General features: G+C 46.2%; 1 protein-coding gene across 17 annotated transcripts in view; it reads left to right on the forward strand.

Annotated features, from left to right (window-relative positions):
• ptprfa (protein tyrosine phosphatase receptor type Fa) overlaps positions 1–18,941 on the forward strand; it is a 370,993-nt gene that overhangs the window by 217,120 nt on the left and 134,932 nt on the right. For all 17 annotated transcript variants that reach the window (XM_045687724.1, XM_045687725.1, XM_045687723.1 and 14 more), the window contains one exon: positions 12,848–13,036. In XM_045687724.1, the coding sequence (XP_045543680.1) occupies positions 12,848–13,036 (189 nt within the window). The remainder of the gene's footprint in view (positions 1–12,847; positions 13,037–18,941) is intronic.

An 18,941-nucleotide genomic window follows, 5' to 3' on the forward strand; every position in this document is an offset into this window, starting at 1 on the left:
CATTGCTCCAACTAATTATCCTTGATGATAACAAGTGAATCTCGGAAGCCTGGCTTTGGTTGTGGAAGACAACAGGAAATTATATTCCTCTCAGTAGCTACCTGCGTGAGGCCCTATTATTCACAGTTCCTTGAAAAAAAATACAGGGCATTCGTCCCAAATGGCACCCTATTCCCTATATAATGCATTACTTTTGACCAGAGTCATATGGGCCCTGTTCTAAAGTAGTGCACTAAATATGTAATAGGGTGCCATTTGGGACACACTCAGTGTCACCATGGTTCCGATTGCTGTGACAACAGTCATGGTGTTACCATGGTGTTATCAGTCACCGTGTCACGCCCCCACTCAAGTCCCAATTACGCCCTGACGGTGTAGTGATTTGAGGGACATGTTGCGGGACAGGTTGAGGAACGGTGTGTCAGTGTCTGTCAGAGTTGGACTGATCCCATGGAGTGTTAGATTACAGAGCTCCTGCCTGAATCCCAAATACTTGCTTGCATCCCAAATGGCAACCTATTCCCTATATAGTGCACGAAATAGGTAATAAGCCCTGGTCAAATGGATTGCACTATAAAGGGAACAGGATGTCATTTGGGACTGAGTCAGAGAGCACATCTCTAAGACATGTTGCAGTGGGTGGCCTGAGCTCTCACAAGCCTTTTCCTTTTACTACTGGAATCAATCTCTTCCCATTAGAGAAAGGTACACAGCCTACGTGGGAGGCGCTTGTTGCTTTTTATTGGTGAATGGCTGTGTGAATGTTCTCCCTGCCCCTCCACAATATCTCTCTTTGATGAACTTCCTTTCTCATCTGAGTTCTGTGGCTGTACACCTGTCACTTATTGACTGTCTTCAATGAGTAACCGCACACACACACACACACACACACACACACACACACACACACACACACACACACACACACACACACACACACACACACACACACACACACACACACACACACACACACACGCACAAGCACATACACATACACCTCTCCCCCCACCATCACCATCTTGTCCCCTTCTCTCTGCCCCTGACATAATGACTCGTTGGCGATCTTTTAATTTGCCAGAGAGGGAGATCTTATTAAGAGCATGTAATTCCCCCTGGGGTTCTCTGGCATCTCCTTGATTAAAGTGGAGTTGAGGGAGGGAGGATTGAGGGAGGAGGGAGGAAAAATGAGGGGGCTGCTGGAAATATCACGAGGGGGAAGGTAAAGGAGTGTTCTCTTTGTTTTAAATCTCTCCCTACCTCCCTGCCCACCACTCTCTCGTCGTCTGCTCCCGAGCCACAGAACACCAGATTTGTCATTAATTATACCACTGCTAGCCTGGGGCCAGAGCTGGCCAGAGTGGCACTGCTTTAAAGCTAACAAAGGGGCTTCACGCTCTTCAATTAGGTGGTTCACTGTTAGATAAGTGGGTATAGGGGATATGCCCCCAAAATACTGCCATGGGAAATGTAGTCAAACGGAATTGTGGTCAACATATCCCCAATTGCTGTTGTTAATATCTCAGTTATGTGTGCAACCGATGTACTATTGAAGTAAATCATATATATATTTTTTGCTTCTGTGATTTGCATTCATGCGGGAATGGTGCATGTATATACAGTGCATTCGGAAAGTATTCAGACCCCTTGACTTTTTGTTACGTTACAGCCTTATTCTAAAATTGATTAAATCGTTTTTTTCCCTCATCAAGCTACACACAATACCCCATAATGACAAAGCAAAAATAGATTTGTAGAAATGTTTGCAAATGTGTAAATAAAAAACGTATATCACATTTACATAAGTATTCAGACCCTTTACTCAGTACATTGTTGAAGCACCTTTTGTAGCGATTACAGCCTTGAGTCTTCTTCGGTATGACGCTACAAGCTTGGCAACACCTGTATTTGGGGAGTTTCTCTGATTCTTCTCTGCAGATCCTCTCAAGCTCTGTCAGGTAGGATGGGGAGCGTTGCTGCACAGCTATTTTCAGATCTCTCCAGAGATGTTTGATCGGGTTCAAGTCCGGGCTCTGGCTGGGCCAATCAAGGACATTCAGAGACTTGTCCCAAAGCCACTCCTGTATTGTCTTGGCTGTGTGCTTAGTGTCGTTGTCCTGCTGGAAGGTGAATCTTCACCGCAGTCTGAGTTACTGAGTGCTCTGGAGCAGGTTTTCATCAAGGATCTCTCTGTACTTTGCTCCATTCATCTTTCCCTTGATCCTGACTAGTCTCTCAGTCTCTGATGCTGAAAACCATCCCCATAGCATGATGCTGCCACCACTAGGGCTGTTGCGGTGACCATATTACCGTCACACCGGCGGTCACGAAGTCATGAAGGCAGTCAAATTCCACATGACCGTTTAGTCACAGTAATTAGGCTTCTCCAAGCTCTGATGCTGCTGATGGTCATTAGTAACCTACCAAACTTGCTAACTGCCTGGTACTCAGCACTCTATTGTCCCTCTAATCACTCTGACATCAATGCAAATGTAATCAAAAATCTAATCAAACACTTCATGAGAGACCATGAGCTCATGTTGCGCAACATTTGTATAAGTTATGCAATTGTGCCAGTGATGACCTCTCTTAAAAAGAGTAGGATCCCATCAGCTTTCTATAGGCTAGGTCTACTATATTTATTTCACATACTTTCCTAATATTAAGCACATTGCTTCTCCTTACAACAGCAGTATAGCCTACCTGGCTGGGATGAAAATGAACCATGGGAAAATCGTCCTCCATTCGTATTTAAGTGCATAGATTTTTTCCCGCCGTCCCTTATTCGAGACAGGTGTATGATAATGGTCCATTCTAAATCAAAACAAATTTCACACATATATTATTTAGTGTATGTAAAGACAAAATGAAATGATGGGTGACAATATTAGCCTATCACTCATGAATTATGACCATCATAAGAAACTGCCTTTTGCAACTTTTTTTAATCATTGTTGCACACCCCATGTAGCCTAGCCCATAGGCCTATATGTTTTAATAAGGTTTGTATCACAACTAAAGTGGCCAAATAACTTCTTAAAATGAAGCACATTAATCCGCTTTACAAGGTGTTTAGAGCCTAACTGGCATACATAAGCAGCACGTTTGGGGAAGATAATGTTGCACCTTTATAATAAAGCATTACATGCATAATCACATTTGCGGCCCCTTTTGATAATGGTGTTTTCCCGCTTTAAAAATAGCTTTGGTTTGGTTTTTGCTCTGACACGCACTGTCAACTGTGGGAGTGTGCCTTTCCAAATCATGTCCAATCAACTGATTTAACCACAGGTGGACTCCAATCAAGTTGTAGAAACATCTCAAGGATGATCAATAGAAACAGGATGCACCTGAGCTCAAATTTGAGTCTCATAGCAAAGGGTCTGAATACTTATAAGGTATTCCAGTTTTTTTATTTTAATACAATTTTAATTTAATCCATATTAGAATAAGGCTGTAACGTAACAAAATGTGGAAAAGGGGAAGGGGTCTGAATACTTTCTGAATGCACTGTACCTACTGCAGAATGGTAACAGGATAATCTTGTTCGGCAGTAAAACTTTCCAGTCATACACACCACCATCTTCTTATGTCCCCAATATTCCCCCCTCAACCACATATTCTCTGGGAAAATCTTAAGTGGTAACCGATACCCATCTGGTATCTGGGATCGTCTGAGCAACCTGTCCTGAGTGGCAAATTATACCCATCTGGGATCGTCTGAGCGACCTGTCAGCCCTTATAGACACTCAGTAGAGAGGTCCCATCTGCCTGCAGTAGCCCAGAGAGCAGCAGCCATAGAAATATAATTACTAGAATGTACATTCTCATTCAAGTCAATGTTCTGTGATTCTGTAATTCTATATTTATTTGGCAGCACAACAACTCAGAGCTCATTATCAGGGGAATTCTCTCTCTGTCTGTCTTGGACGGAGCATGGCTGGCTGGCTCCTGGCTCATTTCCCAACATGTAAACAGCACCACGAGAGCTGCTGCTTAAAGATGGGTCCATGTGGTGGCAGGTGCTTTTCTGTGCCAGACACGCACAAACCAAACTCATCTTAACTTAAACCTGACATGTGTCTTTCAGACATTACAGTATGACTCACAACCAGCCCACCCTCTCCCCTCTCTTTCATTCTCTCTGGCCACCCATCACCAGTGCACTTTTTATTTCTGAGCACTCAGAATAGGTCATTAAGGAGCAGTAGCCATCAGGGAGGACAGGGATACACACTGGCATCACCATGTCTGCCCACAGGGCCTATCAAAGAGCTCTGAGCATCCTGTACATGATCTGGGCATCATACATCTTCCTTAAACACCTATACAAAGACCTACGTACTTACTATGTCCCTCAATGCCTAGCTAGGTGAATGCAGACAGAGGTCTCTTCAATCTGTCAATATCTTTATTGTCCCAGAATGTGTAAAATACTGGGCCTCCCTACCTGTGCCCTCTCCCCCCTCCTCTTCCTCCCTACCTGTGCCCTCTCCCCCCTCCTCTTCCTCCCTACCTGTGCCCTCTCCCCCCTCCTCTTCCTCCCTACCTGTGCCCTCTCCTCCCTCCTCCTCCTCCCTACCTGTGCCCTCTCCCCCTCCTCCTCCCTACCTCTGCCCTCCACCCCTCCTCCTCCCCTACCTGTGCCCTCTCCCCCCTCCTCTTCCTCCCTACCTGTGCCCTCTCCTCCCTCCTCCTCCTCCCCTACCTGTGCCCTCTCCCCCTCCTCCTCCCTACCTCTGCCCTCCACCCCTCCTCCTCCATACCTGTGCCCTCTCCCCACCACCTCCTCCCTACCTGTGCCCTCTCCCCCTCCTCCTCCCTACCTGTGCCCTCTCCCCCTCCTCCTTCTCCCTACCTGTGCCCTCTCCCCCACCTCCTCCCTACCTGTGCCCTCTCCTCCCTCCTCCTCCCTACCTCTGCCCTCCACCCCTCCTCCTCCCTACCTGTGCCCTCTCCCTCCCTCCTCCTCCCTACTTGTGCCCTCTCCCCCCTCCTCCTCCTCCCTACCTGTGCCCTCTCCCCCTCCTCCTCCCTACCTGTGCCCTCTCCTCCCTCCTCCTCCCTACCTGTGCCCCTCTCCCTCCCTCCTCCTCCCTACTTGTGCCCTCTCCCCCTCCTCCTCCTCCCTACCTGTGCCCTCTCCCCCTCCTCCTCCCACCTGTGCCCTCTTCCCCTCCTCCTCCCACCTGTGCCATCTCCCCCTCCTCCTCCCTACTTGTGCCCTCTCCCCCCTCCTCCTCCTCCCTACCTGTGCCCTCTCCCTCCCTCCTCCTCCCTACTTGTGCCCTCTCCCCGCTCCTCCTCCTCCCTACCTGTGCCCTCTCCCCCTCCTCCTCTCCCACCTGTGCCCTCTCCCCCTCTTCCCTCCTACCTGTGCCCTCTCCCCCTCCTCCTCCTCCCTACTTGTGCCCTCTCCCCCCCTCCTCCTCCTCCCTACCTGTGCCCCTCTCCCCCTCCTCCTTCTCCCTACCTGTGCCCTCTCCCCCCTCCTCCTTCTCCCTACCTGTGCCCTCTCCCCCCTCTTCCTCCCTACCTGTGCCCTCTCCCCCTCCTCCTCCTCCCTACCTGTGCCCTCTCCCCCTCCTCCTCCCTAGCTGTGCCCTCCCCCCCTCCTACTTGTGCCCTCTATCCACACTCCTGCTCTCCCCTTCTCCCCTCCATTCATGCTGTCTTTATCTAGACCGATCATGTTTCTCTATTCTCATACTGTAACTAGGATGGCAGAGGCCTCTTTAGACACTCAGCCTCATACATGTACATCTCCTGTAGCCCTGTGTGTCTTTACCATCCTCCACCCCAACCCCCGTCCAAATCCCTCCTCCATCCCCCCGGCCTGTCTTCATCTGGGCTGATCGTGTTTCTGTGTGCTCTGTACTAAGCAGGCTGGTGCATTACATGAGGAATGTGTGGCTGTAGCTGGTGCCAAACACCTTGTCATAGCATTACTGTAGAGAACAATAGTCTCAGTGTGGAGAGGCTCTGCTCCTCTCTCGCAACATGCCCTGGGCATCACGGCTCAACCACCAGCCGTTACACTTAGGTCAGACTTTGGCTGGTCCAGTGGGTTTGGTCAGAAAACATAGTACTCAATCTAGAGAATAGGGTGCCATTTCAGACGCTGCCTCTCTCTCTCTCAGATAGTTTTTAACCAACCAACCAGCCCTCACCTGACTCAACATGGCTGTGGGTCAGGGGGCAGTGACAAGGGTGGCATTTTCTGGCAGTTTGGGGAGTGTCGCTGGCGTGTCTCGTTTGGGATGACAAGGTAGTATCTGCCACACAGTAGACAGTTACTGTCCATCATGGTTCTACTTTATACTGTTATACTGTTCAAATACTAAAGTTAAGCTGTTCCATTAAATATTGTTTACCATTTGGCATATTTGTTTTCCTGCAAAGCAGACAGTCAGTATTCCCTTAAGACGATGGGAGTAAAGGAACCTATGGGATTACATGCTGAGGCATGTGAAATCCTTCTCTCTCTCCCAGGTATGGAGTGGGAGCAGAGACAGAGATGGCAAGACAACAGGAATGGGAATTGACAGTTAAGTCATTTACAATGGCATGCTAAGAAGTTTTGGTTACCCTCCCCTATTGATAAAGAGATGAGGGAGGGCAAGTTGACAGCAGTTTGGCTCCATCCCAAATGGCCCCCTATTCCTTATATAGTGCACTACTTTTAACCAGACCCCTATGGGCCCAGGTCAAAAATAGTCCACTAAATAGGGAATAGGGTGCCATTTGGGACAAAGCAGGTTGAGTGACAGGGGCAGACAGACAGGACATGTCTGTACACCATCACTCGTGTGTGTAAATAGCTTCTGACTGACAGACTATCAGCTGCTTCACAATGGCAGCTCTCTTTCTATAGAGAGATTAGCTGGGTGGGAAACTACAATCCTCAATTTGAAGAATTCCTTCCAAGATAGTGGGTAGATTAGGTGGGGTACCTTTTCCAAAGAATATGTAATCCTAGCCTGGTTAATGCTGTACTCACTATTGTTTCACTTGTAAGCACAGCTTTCAGTCTGCTTTAACTAGGCTATGGTGATTTTCCTCCTTAGAAATACATTACTGGGTAGCTATTAGTGAACATACCATTTATGATAGTAACATATCTCAGGCATTCATATCCAGTGTCAAGCTGACAGGAAAATACAACACTTCCATGAGCAACAACAGGTCTGCCATTCCTTTGTGGTAGAGAGTGCTACTAATGCAATCCTGGTAGTTGTTAGCCGTGACTGTCATCTGAGACCTGATGGAGGTTATATAATTACTGGATAACTCAAGTGTTTTCTTCACTCCCTTTCTTTTTTAGAAATATAGCATAGTTTGTCACAGACCATTCAGAATCGACAAACTAAGGGCTCTAAAAGAGAAGGAATTCACTTGGCTGCTCTTGGGAGAGTGACACTTGCCAAGACAAGAGAGAGTCAGCATGAGAGAGAGACAGGAGAGAGAGACAGGAGAGAGAGACAGAAGAGAGAGACAGAAGAGAGCGACAGGAGAAACAGGAGAGAGACAGGAGAGAGAGACAAGAGAGACAGGAGAGGGAGAGAGAGAGAGAGAGAGAGAGAGAGAGAGAGACAGAAGAGACAGGAAAGATGGAGAGAGGATGGAGAGAGAGACAGGAAAGAGAGAGACAGAAGAGAGAGAGAGAGAAACAGGAGAGAGAGAGACGAGAGAGAGAGAAAGAGAGAGAGGGACGAGAGAGAGAGACAAGAGAGAGAGAGAGAGAGAGACAGGGGAGAGAGAGACAGGAGAGAGAGAGAGAGGAGAGACAGGAGAGAGAGAGGAGAGACAGGAGAGAGAGAGACAGGAGAGAGAGAGACACAGGAGAGAGAGACAGGAGAGAGAGACAGGAGAGAGAGAGACAGAAGAGAGAGAGAGACAGGAGAGGGAGAGACAGAAGAGAGAGACAGAAGAGAGAGACAGGAGAAACAGGAGAGAGACAGGAGAGAGAGACAAGAGAGACAGGAGAGGGAGAGAGAGAGAGAGAGAGATAGGAGAGAGAGAGAGACAGAAGAGACAGGAAAGATGGAGAGAGAGACAGGAAAGAGAGAGACAGAAGAGAGAGAGAGAGAGAAACAGGAGAGAGAGAGACGAGAGAGAGAAAGAGAGAGAGGGATGAGAGAGAGAGACAAGAGAGAGAGAGACAGGGGAGAGAGAGACAGGAGAGAGAGAGAGAGAGAGAGGAGAGAGAGAGACAGGAGAGAGAGAGGAGAGACAGGAGAGAGAGAGACAGGAGAGAGAGACAGGAGAGAGAGAGACAGAAGAGAGAGAGAGACAGGAGAGGGAGAGACGAGAGAGAGAGAGAGAGAGAGAGAGAGAGAGACAGGAAAGACAGGAGAGAGAGAGAGAGACAGGAGAGAGAGAGACAAGAGAGACAGGAGAGACAGGAGAGAGAGAGACAGGAGAGAGAGAGACAGGAGAGAGAGAGACAGGAGAGAGACTTATAAGATGGTCCCCTTGTAGGTTTTTTATGGGAACGTCCCCACCTTCCCTTGGGGTACTATTACAGTCTGCCATCTCTTAATGTGACACTGAACAGACAAAGACGCGAATGGGCGAACTGTTCCTCACGGCATCCTCGCCAGATGACAATGCACTTCCTCCACAGTGTGAATAGAGATGACAACAAATGTTAAGCTCCAACTCTTATTATATGAGGATGGAGAGAAGAGGCTGTTCTTGCCCCAGTCAGAGCCTCAGAGCCCAGCGAGGGAGCAGCACTGATAGGCTAGGTGTTTCCCAGGGACAATCAGCCAGCCAGCCAGTCAGTCAGCCAGCCAGCTGCCCAGGCCGCAATCCCAACCAGCCAGCCGCCCAGTCAACCCCTTTCTTCAGTCCCCTGGGTTATTTTGACAGGCTCAGTGTTTCCCAAAGCCAGCCCACCTGCCAGCCAGCCAACCTGCTTAACAGCCCAACTAGCCAACTCCTCCTCAGATTCCTCTGGGTTATTTCTCTCTGTCTCCACTGGATCCTCCCTCCCTTTCACAGCCAGTCTTAAGCTCTTAATTAAAGGATTTCCCAGTGTCTCACTGTACTCTTCTGTACTCTTCCAACTCTCTCGGAGCCAGACATTTGCGTCATTGTGTGCGTCCTAAATGCCAATCGGTTCCTTTTATAGTGCACTACCTTTGACCAGGGCCCCTAGGGTTCTAGTAAAAAGTAGTGCACTATAAAGGAAATAGGATGCCATTTGGGACGTGCTTATTGTCCTCAGATGGTACAGCACATCTTTTGGACATTTTCTCACATTATGGTGAAAGATCTTACAGAATCATGCATAGATCATGAGTATTAAACATCTGCTCCTGAATAGATTGTCTCGATGTTGGTTATGTCACTAGTACTGCACAAGCATACAGTGAGGGAAAAAGTATTTGATCCCCTGCTGATTTTGTAAGTTTGCCCACTGACAAAGAAATGATCAGTCTATAATTTTAATGGTAGGTTTATTTGAACAGTGAGAGACAGAATAAAAACAAAAAAATCCAGAAAAACGCATGTCAAAAATGTTATAAATTGATTTGCATTTTAATGAGGGAAATAAGTATTTGACCCCTCTGCAAAACATGGCTTAGTACTTGGTGGCAAAACCCTTGTTGGCGATCACAGAGGTCAGACGTTTCTTGTAGTTGGCCACCAGGTTTGCACACATCTCTGGAGGGATTTTGTCCCACTCCTCTTTGCAGATCTTCTCCAAGTCATTAAGGTTTCGAGGCTGACGTTTGGCAACTCTAACCTTCAGCTCCCTCCACAGATTTTCTATGGGATTAAGGTCTGGAGACTGGCTAGGCCACTCCAGGACCTTAATGTGCTTCTTCTTGAGCCACTCCTTTGTTGCCTTGGCCGTGTGTTTTGGGTCATTGTCATGCTGGAATACCCATCCACGACCCATTTTCAATGCCCTGGCTGAGGGAAGGAGGTTCTCACCCAAGATTTGATGGTACATGGCCCCGTTCATCGTCCCTTTGATGCGGTAAAGTTGTCCTGTCCCCTTAGCAGAAAAACACCCCCAAAGCATAATGTTTCCACCTCCATGTTTGATGGTGGGGATGGTGTTCTTGGGGTCATAGGCAGCATTCCTCCTCCTCCAAACACGGCGAGTTGAGTTGATGCCAAAGAGCTCCATTTTGGTCTCATCTGACCACAACACTTTCACCCAGTTGTCCTCTGAATCATTCAGATGTTCATTGGCAAACTTCAGACGGGCATGTATATGTGCTTTCTTGAGCAGGGGGACCTTGCGGGTGCTGCAGGATTTCAGTCCTTCACAGCGTAGTGTGTTACCAATTGTTTTCTTGGTGATTATGGTCCAAGCTGCCTTGAGATCATTGACAAGATCCTCCCGTGTAGTTCTGGGCTGATTCCTCACCGTTCTCATGATCATTGCAACTCCACGAGGTGAGATCTTGCATGGAGCCCCAGGCCGAGGGAGATTGACAGTTCTTTTGTGTTTCTTCCATTTGCGAATAATCGCACCAACTGTTGTCACCTTCTCACCAAGCTGCTTGGCGATGGTCTTGTAGCCCATTCCAGCCTTGTGTAGGTCTACAAACTTGTCCCTGACATCCTTGGAGAGCTCTTTGGTCTTGGCCATGGTGGAGAGTTTGGAATCTGATTGATTGATTGCTTCTGTGGACAGGTGTCTTTTATACAGGTAACAAACTGAGATTAGGAGCACTCCCTTTAAGAGTGTGCTCCTAATCTCAGCTCGTTACCTGTATAAAAGACACCTGGGAGCCAGAAATCTTTCTGATTGAGAGGGGGTGAAATACTTATTTCCCTCATTAAAATGCAAATCAATTTATAACATTTTTGACATGCGTTTTTCTGGATTTTTTTGTTGTTATTCTGTCTCTCACTGTTCAAATAAACCTACCATTAAAATTATAGACTGATCATTTCTTTGTCAGTGGGCAAACGTACAAAATCAGCAGGGGATCAAATACTTTTTTCCCTCACTGTATCTGCACTTCACTGAATCTGTGAGTGTGATGCTTTTGTTCACAGTGAATATCAACAAGTCTGGATGCATCCCAAAGAAACCATATTCCCTTTACAGTACACATCTGTCTCCTCATGGTGCCAAAGAGAATGATTGGGTTTCTGTACCAATAGACACCCTTATCCTAATAAATGACCCTTCTACACTCCCTGCTGTTGCCCATACAGAAAAAAACACTGGAACACTTCACATGCAATCACATTTTCATATTTAGTTTCATGTTATCATATGTTGCTTTACATGTTGTTAACTGTTATCACATTAGCTTCACATAAGATCACATTTGACATGTTTAAATGTGAAATTCATATGTTTTTTCTGTAAGGGTGACTCTCTCCTCTGTAGTACCTGTCATTGACAGAATCACAAATGTCTCCATCGCTCACGTTGTCCGGTTACTGTCAGACAAGGCTAACGGCACATATTGTTCTGCGTCCCTAATGGTACCATTTTCCCTTTATAGTGCACTACTTTTGACCAGGGCCTTTACTGCACTATAGGGAATAGGGTACGATTTGGGACATAAGTAGCGTTGTCACATCACCTTACTCATCAATACAGGCTTGGCTGCTGTCCGTCGCGGTCGCAGATGTCTTTTGCAGTGTCACTGATCCAGCAAGTGTTGTTCTCTAATGTACTCTAGCTTGTCCCGTTGAAGACTGTTCATTACTGTACCTGTGACACAGAGAACCAGACTTGGCAAAGGGACAGGATTCAATTGACAATACTGTTTCTGAACAAGTAATGTTTTTATTTCAACAGCAGCAACAGGCAAATCAAACAGGTTGAGATAAAAACATCAAGCCTGGTACAGATTCTGGTCCTGTCTTCACTAGTTTTCTGGGATCAATTATTTCAAGGTCCTTCCAATGTATTTCCTTGCTTTCTAGAGCACCTGGAGATGGGGTATCTTTCCCCTCTCCACACACGATGGAAAAGAAGGGAAGCATGGAATGGGATTTCAGGGATTGATTTGATTACATTTTCATCCGTAATTTGGCAGTCTGGCTTTTGACCACACTTACCCCTGCAGATAGTCGGAGCAGGGCAGGCAGGGCCCTCTCTCTATCTGAATGCAATTCGGCCTGAGTGAAATTGCGTCTCACACTCTCCACAGATCCATGACGAGAAATTCCGTAGGTGGATTAGTCCCGCCTTGGCCTAGCGATATTTACATTAGGGCTGGATTTCACAGCGTTTTAAAGGTGACCACCTCACCACAGCTCAAGGTTGTGGGATGCACAGGCCAATCAACGAGGAGAGCACAGACCCTGACTGCCGGGGTGGTCTCATATCTCAAGATGTGATGGAAGGAGTCACAGGCTGTGTGTGTGTGTGTGTGTGTGTGTGTGTGTGTGTGTGTGTGTGTGTGTGTGTGTGTGTGTGTGTGTGTGTGTGTGTGTGTGTGTGTGTGTGTGTGTGTGCGCGTGTGTGTGTGCGTGTGTGTGCGCGTGTGCGTGTGCATTCAATGGATGACTGGTGCCTTAGCTCAGTATTTCTCAACCTTTTTATACCATAGGCATTGTAGAATACAGGTGTAGGATCTTAATTTGACCAGTTTCTCACAGCAGGAAAGTAATCCTGCAGCAACAGGCAATGTGAATTATTGTATGGATTATAATGAATGGACATTTTTGTAAAGGTTGATAAATTGTTTGTTAGGGCATATCAAATCTGAATTTTAAAGTGGAAATTACAAAACCTTTTTAAACTACGGATACACTACAAGTATGCATTTCCTGCAACAACAGGGTGATCAAATGAAGATTGTACATCTTTTTATATCATATATATATACTCATCACAACTCTTTCTCTGTCTTTCCAGAGGACCAGATCCCTCATGGGTTCCCCACCATAGACATGGGTCCCCAGCTGAAGGTGGTAGAGAAGACCAGGACAGCCACCATGCTGTGTGCTGCCAGTGGCAACCCTGACCCAGAGATCTCCTGGTTCAAAGACTTCCTCCCTGTAGATATCAACAGCAGCAACGGGCGAATCAAACAGCTCCGCTCAGGTACAGAGTCTCTGCACGGTCAACACATACTGTGCTAAACAATTGCAGTACAAATTCTGCTGTTCTACCACGCGTGCAATGATGTCTGAGGGGAATAAACAGTGGTCATTGTTTGTAGTAACTTATTTGTTGTTGTAATATCACAAACGGATGTGGCAGTTTCACCGCTAAGGATTCCAGCTTTAAAGATGTCAATAAGTGTTTTCTATTACATTTTACTGAGTTAAGCTCTGTAATTACCTCAGCGGCTCCTCAGGGGGAATACTGCTGTGTTCTGTGCCTATGGTGCCTACAACAATAGGTGCAGGCAGCCATTCATCTTAACATTATAACCAACTAGCAGACTCAGAACAACTCAGAAAGGTGGCCTGGATCCAAGCACCAATGACAACTGCTCAGAGCAAACCATTGGTCCATCCTCTATCACCTTATTTAGTCAAAGGAGCCACAACAATGCTGTCCAGCTGTGCATAGCATACCTGCAGTGATTGGCCTGTTCCCTTTTCTACAGTCACTTTTCAGGGAAAACATTTCAGGGCCAACAGTTATTCCAACAGTACCTTTTGGCAGTAATGTGGCTGCCAAGCTGTGAACTTGCATATCAATGTGCCATAGGCCTCCCTACAGGCAAAACAGTTTATGAGTCTGGGTCCCTACTCCCTAAACCCTTAGCCCCAGTGCAACCTCCAAAAGCATTCCAGCTAGGCTTCAACTCTTGAACCCCTGGCAGAATAGAATATAATGTAGAAACTAGAGGCTTCCCCTCTGAACAGAGACACAGAGAAAGGAAAGGCTGAGAGACAGGCTATAGGATATCTCTGGTATGTGTTGCAAATGACACCCTATTGCTTATAGTGCATTATAGGGCTCTGGTCAAAAGTAGTACACTATAAAGGAAATAGGATGCAATTTGGGTCACAGTCTATATGTAGCTTTGAAACCTGTGGAAGCTGAAGGATTTTGCCAGGCAGGCCTCAGTTGCAGGGCCTCCAGTGAAGGACAGATCCTCCCACCATGCATTATTAACATGACAGCACTGCAATTTGGTTCAATTTGGTTCATAGCGCTGGCTTGCCTATCTCCTCACACATAGCCTGACTCCCAAATGGCACCCTATTCCTTTTATATTGCACTAATTTTGACCAGAGCCCTATGCTCCATTATATAGGGATAGGGTGCTATTTGGGAAACATCCATAGTCCCACTGCAGTCAACCACAGATGGGCATATGTCTTTTTTCTGTTTGTTTTTTTAAGTGCTGCCCGTTGGTTAATTGTCTGTCAGAGGAACCGAGTAAAATACAGCTGCACTAGTGCCATGCCATCAACTTGACATTCAAGCAATTTATTTGTTCCAATACAATTCATTATGCGCTAGTGAGATTACATTTGCTCATAAATTAGTATCCCTATTACAGGACCTTTATCCATCAAGGAATGCTAATAGCTCCATATTTCAATTTCAGACCTTTGCACTGCTGGCAAATGAAAGACAGTCTGTGTCCTTTGAATGGAAAGGAGCTCAATCCCCCAGCTACTAAGGCTGAGTCCTTAATGGAGCTCAGAGCTCTATCTCCCAGCTACTAAGGCTGAGTCCTTAATGGAGCTCAGAGCTCTATCCCCCAGCTAGTAAGGCTGAGTCCTTAATGGAGCTCAGAGCTCTATCCTCCCTCTACTAAGGCTGAGTCCGTAATGGAGCTCAGAGCTCTATCCCCCTCTACTAAGGCTGAGTCCTAAATAGAGCTTAGAGCTCAACCCCCCCTCTACTAAGGCAGAGTCTTAAATTGACCTCAGAGCTCTATCCCCCTCTACTAAGGCTGAGTCCCAAATGGAGCTCAAGGCTCTATCCCCCCTCTACTAAGGCTGAGTCCTAATTGGAGCTCAGAGCTCTATCCTCCCTTTACTAAGGCTGAGTCCTAAATGGAGCTCAGAGCTCTATCCCCCCTCTACTAAGTCTGAGTCCTAAATGGAGCTCAGAGCTCTATCCCAAATCTACTAAGGCTGAGTCCTAAATGGAGCTCAGAGCTCAATCCCCCTCTACTAAGGCTGTCCTCAATAGAGCTTAGAGCTCTGTCCCCCTCTACTAAGGCTGAGTCCCAAATAGAGCTTAGAGCTCTATCCCCCCTCTACTAAGGCTGAGTCTTAAATTGAGCTCAGAGCTCTATCCCCCTCTACTAAGGCTGAGTCCTAAATGGAGCTCAGAGCTCTATCCCCCCTCTACTAAGGCCGAGTCCTAAATGGAGCTCAGAGTTCTATCCCCCCTCTACTAAGGCTGAGTCCTAAATGGAGCTCAGAGCTCTATCCTCCCTCTACTAAGGCTGAGTCCTTAATGGAGCTCAGAGCTCTATCCTCCCTCTACTAAGGCTGAGTCCTTAATGGAGCTCAGAGCTCTATCCTCCCTCTACTAAGGCTGAGTCCTAAATAGAGCTTAGAGCTCTATTCCCCCTCTACTAAGGCTGAGTCTTAAATTGACCTCAGAGCTCTATCCCCCTCTACTAAGGCTGAGTCCCAAATGGAGCTCAAAGCTCTATCCCCCTCTACTAAGTCTGAGTCCCAAATGGAGCTCAAAGCTCTATCCCCCCTCTACTAATGCTGAGTCCTAAATGGAGCTCAGAGCTCTATCCCCCCTCTACCAAGGCTGAGTCCTAAATGGAGCTCAGAGCTCTATCCCAAATCTACTAAGGCTGAGTCCTAAATGGAGCTCAGAGCTCTATCCCCCTCTACTAAGGCTGAGTCCTTAATGGAGCTCAGAGCCATATCCCCCTCTACTAAGGCTGAGTCCTCTATAGAGCTTAGAGCTCTGTCCCCCTCTACTAAGGCTGAGTCTTTAATTGAGCTCAGAGCTCTATCCCCCTCTACTAAGGCTGAGTCCCAAATAGAGCTTAGAGCTCTATCCCCCCTCTACTAAGGCTGAGTCTTAAATTGAGCTCAGAGCTCTATCCCCCTCTACTAACGCTGAGTCCCAAATGGAGCTCAAAGCTCTATCCCCTCTACTAAGGCTGAGTCCTAAATGGAGCTCAGAGCTCTATCCCCCCTCTACTAAGGCTGAGTCCTAAATGGAGCTCAGAGTTCTATCCCCCCTCTACTAAGGCTGAGTCCTAAATGGAGTGCAGAGCTCTATCCCAAATCTACTAAGGCTGAGTCCTAAATGGAGCTCAGAGCTCTATCCCCCCTCTACTATGTCTGAGTCCTAAATGGAGCTCAGAGCTCTATCCCAAATCTTGTAAGGCTGAGTCCTAAATGGAGGTCAGAGCTCTATCCTCCCTCTACTAATGCTGAGTCCTAATTGGAGCTCAGAGCTCTATCCCCCCTTTACTAAGGCTGAGTCCTAAATGGAGCTCAGAGCTCTATCCCCCCTCTACTAAGGCTGAGTCCTAAATGGAGCTCAGAGCTCTATCCCCCCTTTACTAAGGCTGAGTCCTAAATGGAGCTCAGAGCTCTATCCCCCCTCTACTAAGTCTGAGTCCTAAATGGAGCTCAGAGTTCTATCCCCCCTTTACTAAGGCTGAGTCCTAAATGGAGCTCAGAGCTCTATCCCCCCTCTACTATGTCTGAGTCCTAAATAGAGCTCAGAGCTCTATCCCAAATCTACTAAGGCTGAGTCCTAGAATTGGGCTCAGAGCTCTATCCCAAATCTACTAAGGCTGAGTCCTAAATGGAGCTCAGCGCTCTATCCCCCCTCTACTAAGGCTGAGCCCCAAATGGCACTCTGTTCTAGTGCTGAGTAATCAGTGCTTTTTGATGTCGGTTCGGTCTCAGTTCAATTGTTAAATAATTATCACGGTTTTCGATTTCGGTTTCGATAACTTTTAAAAACATGAAATGCACTATGCATTATGTGGGTTAAATTATGTTTCAACACAGAATAAAACTATTAATAAAGTCCCATGATGCTAGTGACTGCCCATTACCACTTATCACTTATTAACCATCTATAAAATATTAAATATTTCAGTTGTGTAAATTTCATTTGTTTAATTTGATGACTTTATTATTTCATTCCAAGTCATCATCTCATCTGTAGAGAGCTGCTGCCTATGCTGTCTGACAAAATCACTATTTTAGTAGTTCTTCAAAGTAAATAAGGCATACTTTTATGACTGCTGAATACCAACTATCAATCACTTATATCATGTATTTTCAGGCAGCGAAATATCAGAAAGCATCTGCTCTCTATCCCTCTTGATCGCACATTCTTCTGTCTCTTCTCTCTCTGTGTCTGCCCCACATTAACCTAACATAGCAGGCATAAGAAAGAACACACAGACCAGACAAGTAGGCACACAAAGTTAATTACCACATTTTCTGCACTAAACTATGTCAAATAATGGCCTGTTGGAGACTACAACTCCCTACTACACAATTCAGGCTTGATCTGATTTATCTCTAGAGAAACTGCGCAATATGAGCATTGATCTCAAATTAAAAAAATTTAACGAAATGGCATTCAAAGTTGAACCGACATCAGTCAATTAGTTGTTTAGAAACAAAGAAGATCAGACATTTTGCTTAATCACTCAGCACTACCCTATTCCCTATTTAGTGCACTACTTTTTTCCAGGGCCCATATGGCTCTGGTCAAAAGTAGTATACTATGTTGGGAATGGAGTGCTATTTGGGACAGCCTTAAACATGTCATTGTCTCCCGGTAATTATCGATAGGCTTGTCCAACTCCTCCTCTGCTGGCCTGAGGATCTGATAGGGAGGAAGGAGAGGGGTGGGAGAGGAGGAGTAGTGTCTCTAGACCTGGCTAAACCGCTTTCCTTTTCTGCTAAATACTCCTGGAGTAGCAGGCCATGGCTCTGTATGTGGAGCAGTCACTCAAACTCTCCTGGGTCCTCCTGACTCACCAGGTTTGTGTCCCATATGACACCCTGTTCCCATTATAGTGCACTACTTTTGACCGAAGCCCTATGGTCTCTGGTCAAAAGTAGCGCACTGTAGAGGGAACAGAGTGCCATCTGGGACACAACCCAGGTGATTGGTGATTCTCTCCACTGAAGCCTGCTGTAGCAGTAACATAATTAGCTGAGTTTAATATGCCACCCTTTAATTATTATGAATATGTATATGGTTAATGACGACATGATAAAATGTGTTAAATATATACAGTAGTATTATGTCCTTGCGAAGGCAGAGCATGGACTGCTTAAATCCAAGGTAACAACCTATTTCTGTGCATTAATCCCAATGTATTTCTCCAACATATAGGAAAATGAATACCTGCCTACTGTGTCCAGGACATTGCGAAAACATAATAAAGCTCTATTATTTTTCACAATTTGCCTAGAATATGCTGCTCTGAAATCGGTCATGGACAAAGCCTGTGATATCCATACTGAACTAAAACCAACCTTAGCTCAGTACATGGAGGCTGTATGTTTGTCCTGGCAGGTCTCAGTGTAGACCCAGTCCTCTTTAAGCTGCTGATGACCTCATCAACATGGGACACACAGCTTTTAGGGGGCTTTCCGTCCTCTCAACCTCTCCTCCACCTCTATGCTCCTGTTTAATGTGTGGATAGTGGTTTTGAGTCATTATCCAGATCGTGTGTATCTGTATAGTAACCAAACCGACTCCTCCAACATTTGTCGCATATGACTAGATATGCCCAAATGACCCCGTACTAACAACTACAGGAATGTGAATCACTGAATGCAACCAATTATTTGTAAGGCTAGTTAGGGGGTGGTGCACAAAATATAATAATTGATAAACATGTATTTTACATGGGCCATTCGATACACATAGTTAAACATGTATTGTAACTGAAATAACTAGTTCAGTCATATTAGAATTAATCGGTATGCTAATAAGCAGCAATATCATAAGTTAGCCTACTGTATTCAGGGCACAGGTTTCTTAGTATTGCATCAGATGCTGTATGTAACCTGTGTTTCTGTTA

Source organism: Salmo salar, chromosome ssa10 (genome assembly GCF_905237065.1).
Source record: "Salmo salar chromosome ssa10, Ssal_v3.1, whole genome shotgun sequence".
Classification (NCBI taxonomy): Eukaryota; Metazoa; Chordata; class Actinopteri; order Salmoniformes; family Salmonidae; genus Salmo; species Salmo salar.